The sequence below is a fragment of the Squalius cephalus genome (genome assembly GCF_949319135.1).
Source record: "Squalius cephalus genome assembly, chromosome: 13".
Taxonomy (NCBI): Eukaryota; Metazoa; Chordata; class Actinopteri; order Cypriniformes; family Leuciscidae; genus Squalius; species Squalius cephalus.
The window spans coordinates 33,855,191-33,868,001 of NC_137134.1; the positions used below are offsets into that span (position 1 = coordinate 33,855,191).

The following is a 12,811-nucleotide window of genomic DNA, read 5'->3' on the forward strand; positions in this document are numbered from 1 at the left end:
TGTAGCTTTTCCCAAAGACTCGATCAATCCTGTTTTGGCCTGGAAAACCATCTCCAATTTTACAGCCCATTCTGTTATAACCAAGGAAGATATTCTAGACATTTGTACCTATTTTTTTTATCAACTTACGAGACCCTTCCTGAGATATTTAACTAGCCACGGTTGGCCATAGAAGCCATGTCAAGACACAATATCTGTCCCATTTTGACCAGGGAGGCAGATTATGAATGCTCAGTCTGTTCTGTGCTAGAAGACATCCCCTCACCTTAACTATGGAGGCTGTTCTCACTTCCTTAATTATGGTCATTATATTTGCTCATGGTCTTTTTGTATCTTGTTCTCCTGTCTTGCCAGGCCTGCCATGGTGTCCAATCCTGACGTCAGTAGTTCAGCCAGATATCCATCAGTCCGCAAACACACAAGGGCTATAAATACACAGGGGCAAACAAGCTTAGGTAATGAGGAAACAAGATACACCTGGGGAGATTAATCAACATGAAAAAATACATAGAACTACAAAACATGGCTATGCACTATGGTTAAATTGATTTGTACATTTTTTGGCCTTTTTTACCTCTAAAAGGGATTTCTTCCCCTCATTAAATGCCTAAACTCTTATGTAAAAGTCTTACACTTAATTTTTTTTTTTAATTAGAATAATCCAGACGTACTTCAGTTGCCATGTTGTCATTATCATGTGGCTTAACAGCATCAGTTGTGTTACTTTACTGCCATTCACAAATCCTCTCCCGTGGCCTCATGGGATAGTAATGTATCCATCATATGCACACTTCAGAATCTTGCTGTAAGTAGTAGGTCATCTGGGTACTTTGCTTAATCTTATGAGTACTGTGAATTCAGACATACTTCTTTTGTCACATTCTATTTTTCACCTACTATATAGGGAAGTATGCAATTTCAAATGCAGGCGGTGACTGAATGAGTGACTCACTGAATCATTCATTTAACTTCAGGAACGATGCAAGTGACTGTATTTAATAATGGGTCTTTGAATCATTGACTCACCCGAGTGGCTTCTCTTTTGTGGATCTGTTTGAAATTATATTTGTTGTGAAAAAGAGCAGAAACACAATATTATGTCCAAAATGTAACTCAGTGTTAACTTCTTGTTTGTTGAACTGTTGCAAAAACCAGTATCACATTTGCAATCGTGCTGATGTTCTGGAAAAAAGCACTCTTGCTCGTGTGATATTGCTTAACTCTGTCATATGACACAAGTATAAAAAAGATATGAAAGGTCTTCCAGATTTTATCCTCAAATCTTGATTTTTGGGGGAATTCACACTGCATTAAAATAGGGTACATCACGCAGTGAAAGCGTGCACTCTTAAAGTGTACATGCAGGAGTTTATCGTAAAACGCTCCACAAACATTCAGCAGAAGCTGTTTATCCACCCAAAAGATCTAACCACATTTCTGTACAGATAAAACATAGAAGAAAACCGTTGCAGCATCCATTTTGACCCCAAAACCAGTGAATAACATTTATAAAGTTTGCCTGCATTGTTGCAAGAAAATTCATCAGTGACTGTTAATGAGCAAACACAGTAGTAATTGTTCATTAAGAGAAATTTGCATTTGGTCTTTGGAAAATTTGATGTTTTGTTGAGTTTATAACAAGATCTCTGTTTTTTGATTGCATATCCTACTTTGGTATTTTGGCAAATCTGAGCAAAATAACACTTTTGAAACTCTAGGTGAAACACATGTGAGTTTACCCTGGCCTTCTCTTCTGAAGAAACTGAGAAGTGTAGAGGCCTGGATCAATGTTTCCTGAAATTCAAGTATGATGAGCTTATACGATCCTCATAGTTTAGCTGTATACTATGTATAACTGTAACAAGGCTTGGAAAAAATACTCTTTAGTCAACATTTTAGTGAACCAACGTCTCTAACACATTTTTGTGTGTTCATTTAATCAAACAGGAAAACAAAATCCACGTTAGCGTTTCAGTGACTTTCCGAAAGAGGAAATAATATACATATACAGCAATATAGTAATTTTAACATAAAACATGGAGAGACTCTTGAAACTCAGAGTGAGAAAACTTTATTGATAAACACAAGCAGACACATATGGAGGATAAAGCATGTTATTCTAAATTTTTAAAACAGTCTTTGGAAATCTACAGTATTTATCATTCAGGATCACAATGAACTCAAAGATCACTTAGAGGAAATATAAATGACAAAACAAAACAACAAATCAGATTATATTCATTATATTATTATATCTGACACCATAATAGTGTAAAGCCAGATGCAGTTGTTGTGATTAGATCATCATTTGTGAGAAACAGAATCACAGAGTTTGATGATTGTTCTTTGGTGAAATGTGTAAATCACCTCCGTCATCTCAGATTCCTGTAACACAAACACACAGAGTCAAAGGAGAAAAACAGTGAGTGTTATGGGATATGAGTCAGTGAGTGTTATGGGATATGAGTCGGTGAGTGTTATGGGATATGAGTCGGTGAGTGTTATGGGATATGAGTCAGTGAGTGTTATGGGATATGAGTCTGTGAGTGTTATGGGATATGAGTCAGTGAGTGTTATGGGATATGAGTCTGTGAGTGTTATGGGATATGAGTCGGTGAGTGTTATGGGATATGAGTCAGTGAGTGTTATGGGATATGAGTCGGTGAGTGTTATGGGATATGAGTCGGTGAGTATTATGGGATATGAGTCGGTGAGTGTTATGGGATATGAGTCAGTGAGTATTATGGGATATGAGTCGGTGAGTGTTATGGGATATGAGTCAGTGAGTATTATGGGATATGAGTCGGTGAGTGTTATGGGATATGAGTCGGTGAGTATTATGGGATAAAAGTCAGTGAGTATTATGGGATATGAGTCGGTGAGTATGAGTCGGTGAGTATTATGGGATAAAAGTCAGAGAGTGTTTTGGGATATGAGTCAGTGAGTATTATGGGATATGAGTCAGTGAGTATTTTGGGATATGAGTCAGGAGTATTATGGGATATGAGTCAGTGAGTATTATGGGACATGAATCAGTGATATGAGTCGGTGAGTATTATGGGATATGAGTCAGTGAGTATTATGGAATATAAGTCAGTGAGTATTTTGGGAGTGAGTATTTTGGGATATGAGTCAGTGTTTCTTGCACTGAATGATTGTTTTGTATTTGTGAGGCCTATAATGGAGTCTCTGTGTCTTTTACTTTTGTTACGAAATTCTAAAACTCAAGACCAACAAGAGTGACTCTGGAAAACATGTTCAACAACACATAATATACTGCACAATGCCAAATATGATCAACAAGTCACATCAGAAGCAAAATTGTGTTAAAATGGCATTAATCATTGCATCTCCTATTAAATAAAACTCTGATTTCCTCATGAAGTTGGTCTGATCTCCACACAACATCAAACACAGAAAAAACTTTTAGTTCAGACGAGGATCACGTCACACTGAAACTAATGCTGTTTGAGCTTCAGTGTTTTATAGAACCAACATTTAGAGAGACCAACAATGAACCTGTCATAGAAAGAACAGTTTAAATTGATTGTAAATCAGGTAAAAATTATATATGGACGCTGGATCATTCATGGGTTCATGAGTTCCTTGTTGAAACATTGAAATTTTGAATCATTAACAAACAGTTATGGCATGTAATGAACCCTCGTTTACTAAAATAACGTGACTTTAGAAGTTTGATACATGCTCCAAATCACAGGTTCAAAACAAATGATTCACAAAGGTTCAAAGCTTCACAAAGAGTGTTTAGAAAGCGCCCGTCACTACTGGAAGGATTATGTGATTGATTATGAGCACTTAAAATGGCCGACTCCCTTATCAGTGCTTACATCTGCGTCTCGTCATCGTGGCCGTACAAAAAAATTATCAGACAAAACAATGCTGTCTACCCGTGTGCTTCATCGCACATGATCAGACCCCATCTAGAGGCCACTTCACTGCTTAAAGATTCTCCAAATAACTAAACCACACCCACTATAGACCTTATTCAGAGCAGCGCCATGACAGGTTTGGAAGCAATAGACTTACTGTGTTTTCAATGGCATCCGCTGTAAAAAGTTGTATATGTCTGGAGTTTTTTGTCTACTGAAACCTCTTGGAAAGATATTTTTGCAGTATTTCATTAGCAGAACATTCCAAAAACACATTAAATAACAGTACAACCCACTGAAGAGATGTCAAGATTATGTCTATCCCTCAGCCTCACTTTCATTCCCATTAAAAATCAATGATGGCACTGATGTGAATAAGGTCTATATCGGCACATATGAATCAAGAGAGCGCAAGTCTGTGGTGTGATACGAGAGAAAGTCGCACCTAAACCGAATGTGTGGTCTGAAATACAGCGTTGCTATGGACGACGACTTTTATCAGAAAATATGTGAATGCAGCGATTGACCAATCAGAATAAAATATTCCATAAATAAATGCTAATATCAGTGCTGTGGTACCTGCACATGTGTGACAGAGTGTGTTGATGTCCAGATGTGTGGTCTGGTTGCTGATGGGATTGTTCAGCACACAGCTGTAGGTGTTTTTATCCTGATATTCCACCTCCAGAGGTAGAGAGAGACTGATGCTGAGATCAGACGCACTGATGCTGGACAATACACTGATTCCTTTGTACCAGGAGAGAGTCACATGACTCACATTCACCACTGATGAACACACTAATGAACATGATGATGATGATGATGAAGATGAAGAACAGTCTCTGCTGATGACAGGAACAGGCAGACGAGCTGAAAAATAAACAGAAATATGATCAAATCTAATAAACCATCTTATATTCGGTTCAGTGTGTTAAGTGAGTTTTATATGGTCAGTCATCTCAAACTATAAAATGATTCAACAAATCAATATTTGAAGAATATTTGAAGGACAGGATAAATTATCTCACCATAGACAGAAACTCTGAATGATTTTGATGACAATCGACTTGTAAAAATCAGATAATAAAATACAGTATGTTCAGTTGTGGTGTTTGTGATGGTCAGAGATCCAGTTTGATTGTCCAGCTTCAGTCTGTCTCTGAATCTCCCATCAAGAACATCATCATATACAGTGAATCTGTCGGCCCGTTTATGGATTTCAGCTATTAAAGTGTTTTCATTTCCAAACCACTGAATCACATCATTATCCTTAATTTCAGTAAGATCACAGTTTAGAGTGACTGAATCTCCCTCCATCACTGATATTTCAACTGTATCATCAAACACACAGAAAAAAAAAAAAGAGAAACAGGGTTTGTCACAAATGGTTTATTACATTACTGTAAATAGCTTAAATTTAAAATATCCTAAAACAACAAAAATAATCAAAATCGTGTATGAATTAATTTCAAATTTGTCATAAAAAACAGGTGTACAGATCTGGCCTTTAAAAACGCGCGTTTTCTCCCGCGGCATTCGGCAATTCGTCTCGTAGAGTCTCGCAGAATTCTGCAAGTGCTTTCGGGGGGCGCTACTTACAAATTCCCTCAATGTGTTTCGCTTCACAGAATATCCACCAGGTGGCGCATAAAAAACAACTTTACGTTAGATTTTTTCTTTTACTTCATTACGTCACGATTGTGAGAAAACATCCACAATAAAATATAAATTATAAATAGTAATAGACACAAATATTTACAGTAGGCTACTGTATTATACAGACATTTGAAAATATTTGTAAATGCAAAAGGTTCATTAAGACAAGAAGGGGTATTGGACAACGTTTACGAATTTTTATATGCTTTGTCATTGCTGTGGTTTCCAGGAGATGAGTGCATGCAGAATATTTAACATTGCTTTTATTAAAACAGCAAAGTGACGTTCTTGCCAGTAGCGCATAACTTTTTTGTACAACTATTAAGATGATTGTGCATGCAATGCGCATTTATATAAGTGCAACAGAGAATTTAGTGTGAGCATAATACACGTGACTCTGCCTGTAAAAACCCAGCAGTATTTTTTATATATATACACAAAATCATCCTAACATAATGCAATTAAATAATGCGACTTACCCAGATTCTTAATTCGTGAAAATATTTCTTGTGTGATTGTTCTTGTGCAGATATTTCTTGTGAGGTAATGTTGCAGCTCAACGCGTAGCATTTATATTTTGGGCGCATCTGATTTGCCATTACATTATTAATAAATATTTTAATTGAACTGTCTTAATGCATTAAGCATAAAGATTTTTCCACGTTAGTCTCAGAATGTCCGGGGTTGGTTTGAGGTCTTGCCGACAGTTTGTAAATCTTCTAAATATTCATATAGGGTGATCAACAGTTATGACTTCTAAAATAAAATAAAAATGACCAGATAAGAGGTATCTGATTGACAGTTTGACAGATGTTGTTTTAAAAAAATAATTACAACATTATGGGGAAGTGGTATTAAATATTCGGTAACACATAGCCTAATACAATTATTTTAAGTATGCATTTTGTTCAGTTTTGCTTTTACAAAATGTTCCCTGTTTTTTATATAATTAATTTAATCTGAGATGTGCGTTATATCGCTTTTTGATCATTATTTGTGTTGTCGAATTTTGACACAGTTTCATTACTTGTTCATAATAATTTGATTCATAATTATGTCGTTTTTTTCTAAAAGTAAAAGTAAAAAAACTAAAAGTTTTTCTAAAAGCAATATTCTAAAGAGATACAAAGACAGTGTACGTGTACCCACCAGATTTCGCCATGAGTCATTTTGTACCCACCACTTTTAACTTCCGTTGACCGTTTTCAGTGGTTATGAGGAGCAATATGAGAGAAAATTTTTGTAATCATTGTCTGACACAACAAAAAAAAATTATAATATTCATTTTATTTTAATTTTCGTGTTCGCATTTATGAGGGAAAAAACAACGTGTCAGTTTACGGTTATGGACGTGAGCGCTCTAAAAGCGGCAATAAAAGTCTGCTTTAAAACTTTCACAGAGACCTTAAACAGAACAGCTGCCTTTCTTTAAATCGAATTTCGTTTTGTATTAATTATGTCTTAATTTTAATCAATGTTTCGTGAACCAATTGCCTGGATTTAAGAAGTAAATATAGCAGACAATCACGACACCGGCGCCGGCGATATCTCATAAATGAACCGAAACTCAGCGTGTAATGCACATTCACATTTACAGTGTATTTAGACACATTTAGACGCATTCATAATCATTACTTTTACCGGTTCTTTGTGGCAAGCTTTATGCGTGCGGTCGTGCGCTTGAGTGCGGCTATATTATAGTAAATGCTCATTACTTAAAACAAAGCATAAGCCTCTTCCTGGCATGCAATGGAATCTACAATGTCAGTTGGTTATATCAACATATGTCAAATTAAGTTACGCGATATCAACAAATTAAGCTATAAACATTAATTTGAAATAACTTAAAGCGTATGTATAGTATATTTGCTTAAATAGCATTTAAACAAAGGAACTGCAAGGGATTAAAACCCCGCCCACACGCTGGTGAAAACTGGAAAAACCGGTTTTCTTTTGATTCCCTGAGAGGAGATCGATTAGCATTGGGGGTTGAATCGGCAGACCTGGGGGGTGGGTGGTTGTAATTTCTTGACTCTGTGCAATTGGTAGCAGCTAAAACAAGCAGCTAAAACAAAGACTGTGCAATTAATTACATTTTGGAAATAACTTTCTTCATGTCGTTTTATTTATACACTGTAAAACATTTTTTTTTTTTTTTTGAATTTGAATTTGTAAATATTAAATATGTTTTACAAACAATTGGTTTACAAACTCTTGGAGGTTTGTGGTTACCATCATTCAGAAGAGTGGTGCTTGTGTTTAGACTTGTGTTTTACGTGATTAAATCAGGAAGATTACATTGGTATCTGTCCACACGGAGACGCATTTAAGACGATTTAATCAGGAAATGGAGGCACCGGCGCGATATAACTTGCATTGCTCGTGAACTGAGCTCGTCTCATAAATGAACCGAAACTCAGAAATGTATCTAGAAAGCTTGAAATGTCCACTTTTAAACAAAACAATTCAAAACGAAAAGAAACAGACAACTCTCTTTTGTAAGTGTGCATTTCTCTCTATAGGCACGTTCACAATATCTGCGAAGATGACGAGTCAGCATTGTCAACATCTTTGACTGACACATAAAACACTAGTTGATTAGTAAACAATTAAAATGTCTCCTTGCTATATTTGACACATGATTACTTTTGTCAGTTCTTTGTGGCAAGCTTTATGCATCCGTTAACTATCGAATATCGTGACTCATATTTTGTACCAGACCATATGGTTGTTCATATTGTTCAACAAAGTTCTTGATAAAAAAAGAAAAGAAAAAAAAGAAGCTACTGTGCCTAATATTATTGTTGTATAGCGCGCAAGGTTTATGCGCATGCTTTAAGTCTTCTCCGTTTTTAGTGTATGTCTGTGGCAGAATTGCAGTGCCTGGTCTGGTATGTATACTAGGCTACATCGTTTTGAGTCGGTTTCAGTGGTTTAGTGTGTACGCAGATATTTCTTGAGACGACGCCATGTTTTTATGTTTTTATGCACTTTTACTCTTTTAGTTTTGTTGCAATTTCACCAAAAGCTTATAATTAGGAAATACACACAACACGCTAAACTTGTATTCTCTATATGTTAAAAATGTTGTAAAAAATACGTATTATTCTTATATAATAAGAATAACAATATGATACATTTATATTGCACTCGAAATGATTTAGATATGGAAAGAGGAATTCTTCTCAACTACCACCAATAAAGTTTTAAAATTCTTCTTTAGAAAATATTATATTTTGATGATTCTGCAAGTTCAGCAGACAGTGAGGTTCGGGTTTGTTCCGATCAGAGCTCGTGAGTGGAGAGCGCATTTCTGAATATTCCGCTCCGCTCGTTCATTCCGCTCAGGGTCCACGGCCTCGCTCAACACAGATGTCCTGTTGCCTGGTTCGAAAATATGTGGAATACGGGCTGCTTTCGACTAAAAGTTTTTTTTTTGTAGTCGACTAGTATACTAGGCTAGTTGTTCATTTAAGTAATTCGTGGACAAATCGCCCCTTTATATTAATTTAATTAGCCTACTTATGGATCATGAGCGTTTACGTAATATAGCCGCACTCAAGCGCACGACCGCACGCATAAAGCTTGCCACAAAGAACCGGTAAAAGTAATGATTATGAATGCGTCTAAATGTGTCTAAATACACTGTAAATGTGAATGTGCATTACACGCTGAGTTTCGGTTCATTTATGAGATATCGCCCGGCGCCTCCAATGTCGTGATTGTCTGCTATATTTACTTCTTAAATCCAGGCAATTGGTTCACGAAACATTGATTAAAATTAAGATATAATTAATACAAAACGAAATTCAATTTAAAGAAAGGCAGCTGTTCTGTTTGAGGTCTCTGTGAAAGTTTTAAAGCAGACTTTTATTGCCGCTTTTAGAGCGCTCACGTCCATAACCGTAAACTGACACCTTGTTTTTTCCCTCATAAATGCGAACACGAAAATTAAAATAAAATGAATATTATATATTTTTTTGTTGTGTCAGACAATGATTACAAAATTTTTCTCTCATATTGCTCCTCATAACCACTGAAAACGGTCAACGGAAGTTAAAAGTGGTGGGTACAAAATGACTCATGACGAAATCTGGTGGGTACACGTACAATGTCTTTGTATCTCTTTAGAATATTGCTTTTAGAAAAAACTTTGTTTTTTTTACTTTTAGAAAAAAATGACATAATTATGAATCAAATTATTATGAACAAATAATGAAACTGTGTCAAAATTCGACAACACAAAGAATGATCAAAAAGCGATATAACGCACATCTCAGGTTAAATTAATTAAGCTCCTCATAACCACTGAAAACGGTAAAAAAAAAAATCGAACCAAAAGTCAAATTAATATGGACTGAAGTTAAAAGTGGTGGGTACAAAATGACTCATGACGAAATCTGGTGGGTGCGTACCCACCGTCCCCACCGAAATCGACGCCTATAAGGGAAACATGATAGTATAAAAAGTACTGTGTGTAATGCAGAAAAGCGCATTACAACCATGTTAAAACTATTTAAAACGTTAAGATGCAAAAATGAACTAAATGTAAAATTAGATAATGATATTGCGCAAATGATCTCGGTCTCTTTAAAGGTCTTCGCAAATTATTGTGTTATAAGACTCAGTTATCATAGCCTACATCACGTCTCTTCTACTGTAAGTACACAGGAAAAAAAAAATAAGACAAATGATGCGCGTTTGAGTCGGATTTTTATGAAGAATATGTGACTGTTTATGTAACTGGCAAAAGAAAACATTGTATTCGTCATACTTCGTCAACTCAGTATGGCCACATGAAACACGACTGCCATCTACAGGTTTTAGTATTTCCTGCGTCCAACACCTAATCCCCCTTCTGCACGATCCCGCAGAATTTCGGAAGTGCTTGTGGCATTCTTTTCTCTGAGACGCGCATTTTTAAAGGCCACATCTGGTAAATGTTTTTTTTTTTTTTTTTTTACTCACCAATGACATTGAGATGAAAATCAATCCTCATAAAGTTGATCAGCCGTTTATAATCTCCAGCATGTTCAGTTCTGATGTTTGTGATGGTCAGAGATCCAGTTTGATTGTCCAGCTTCAGTCTGTCTCTGAATCTCCCATCAAGAACATCATCATATACAGTGATTCCTTCTAACCATTTATTGAACTCTGCTATTAAAGTGTTTTCATCTCCAAACCTCCACTCAATATAATTTACATCCTTAATTTCAGTAAGATCAGAGTTTAGAGTGAATCTCCCTCCTTCACGGACACTGCCCTTTCTCCATCCACAAGCTCTCCTGAAGTACAAACACAGCAAGATTCTTCTGTTTAATTGATAGACTTTTAAATAACTTTATGATGGATTAATAATATAAACACTTTGAAATTTACATTTTAAATAAATTTCCAAACTACAAAACCGATTAATAATTTTATCTTTGAGATTATTTTGAATAAAACTAATTTACTGATGAAGTTAGTCTGATCCACACAACATCAAACACTGAAATAACTTTTACTTCAGACGAGAATCACATCACACTGAAACTAATGCTGTTTGAGCTTCAGTGTTTTATAGAACCAACATTTAGAGAGACCAACAATGAATCTGATGCAGAAACAACTAAAGCCATAACTAATTATTAAAACACATTTAAAACTTAACAACCAGATGCCAAAAACAATCAAGTAATTCAAAATACTTTTATAGCACCTTTCACAATAAATATTCCAGTGCAATGCTTCACTTGAAAAAGAGGTAAGAAGTAGCTAAATTAATATTTGACCATTTATTATAATAAAATGTTAAACAACTGACGGTAGTATAACAGTTTTTCAAATTGGTTACACACAATTTCTGAAACCATGGCTCAAGTTTTTTGGAAACTCACACAAAACCACAAAACACGCACCCAACATGCAACACATCAGACAGCTCGTGCAAAATATACTCTTTCAAAAATTGTGTTTTTGCATAGTAACTCTACACACAAACATCAAATGATTAGCCACATACACACCAAACTACACACAGGTGTGAAAAATGTAAAACACTACTCTACTGTCTTTTGCTTGTTCATTGTGCAGTGAGTGTACAGGAGTTTGTCACATGTACATGTATACAGTATATATGCATTCTGATGAATGTTACAGTTATTGAACTAAACTGAGTCAACACTGAAGTGACTTGAGCTGAATAATCACTCTATTGGCTTCTAGAGCTGCTTTACAGGAGAATTTGTTTTGAATTTGTTTCTATTGTGAAGCTGCTGTGAAACAATCTAAATTGTGGCTTGTAAGTGTAGAATACACACACACACACACATACACACATACATATACATACATACATTCATAAATACATATATGGAAATATATATACGTTTTGCAAAAAGTTTGTTTTTCAATTTCAAACTGAGTGTAAAGCGTATGATGTGCTTGCAGTTTTGCTGACTTGGTCTGATGATTAGATACATGAGTGAATGCAAACAACAATAAAAAAGAGATTATAAACTACAGAAAACTACCAAAAAAAAAAGCCATTTAGAATTGACTTGTTTATTTACTTGATTCATATTCATATGCATAGGAATGCATGCATATTATGAATGAATGTAAAAAACATATGGTTATCTGGATGTCCTGTAAAAATATTATTTGCAAAAAGATTTTTTTCCAGGTTACATCTACATTTTTCAATTAGTCTGATGTATTATTTCTCATTGAGCCAATGTTAACAGACTACTGCAACAAGAATTGCACTTGGGCCAATTTAAAAGTTTAGATGTGATCAGTCACTAGAAAATTTTGACTTGGAGAGGCTAAACATTTTTTACAGTGATGAGACTAACAGTGAATGTTGACCCTCTCTGACTAATTTAACCAGTAATTTATCACATGGTACCAGAACAGAAACAACTGAAGTCAAAAAAACACATTTAAACTCACCAACCAAACGGCAAAAACTTTGTTTTTAAATAGATATAGAAGAGAAAAAAGAAAAGAAAGTGTTAGTATTAACTTGATGGAGAAAAAGAGTAACAAGCACCACTTAAATGTCCAGCCCGCAGAAGTCACACTTACCCTGTAACTACATGAACAAGAGTATATTTCTCCAGTATTTAAGAAAAAGTTACAATAGTTTTAGTTCTCAGTGCACTTTTGTTAAAAGAAAGTCCTGTATAAATGCACAGATATGGACCCTATATTTTTTAAAGCCTATATGTATTGGTATACTGTTATTACAAAACAGTTTGCAGTGTATGTTTTCGCTATAT

The 12,811-nt window shown here is 35.2% G+C and overlaps 1 protein-coding gene across 1 annotated transcript; it reads right to left on the reverse strand.

The window, feature by feature from the left end:
* Nucleotides 1–2,054: 2,054 nt before the first annotated feature.
* On the reverse strand, nt 2,055–12,061 carry LOC307170018 (CD48 antigen-like). Its single transcript, XM_079890952.1, has 4 exons — nt 10,515–12,061; nt 4,919–5,221; nt 4,470–4,760; nt 2,055–2,385 (listed from the first exon to the last, which is right to left on the reverse strand). Exons 1-4 carry the CDS (start codon nt 10,543–10,545, stop codon nt 2,378–2,380), a joined length of 633 nt encoding a protein of 210 aa, XP_079747078.1. The 5' UTR covers nt 10,546–12,061; the 3' UTR covers nt 2,055–2,377.
* Between the last annotated feature and the right edge of the window lie 750 nt (nt 12,062–12,811).

Excerpts from the sequence above, each read along its gene's own strand:
- LOC307170018 (XM_079890952.1), bottom strand. The coding sequence starts at position 10,545 with ATGAGGATTGATTTTCATCTCAATGTCATTG. Across the intron at positions 5,222-10,514 it reads TTTTCATCTCAATGTCATTG|TTGAAATATCAGTGATGGAG; the intron begins GTGAGTAAAAAA and ends TTGATGATACAG. Across the intron at positions 4,761-4,918 it reads ATTCAGAGTTTCTGTCTATG|CTCGTCTGCCTGTTCCTGTC; the intron begins GTGAGATAATTT and ends TTTATTTTTCAG.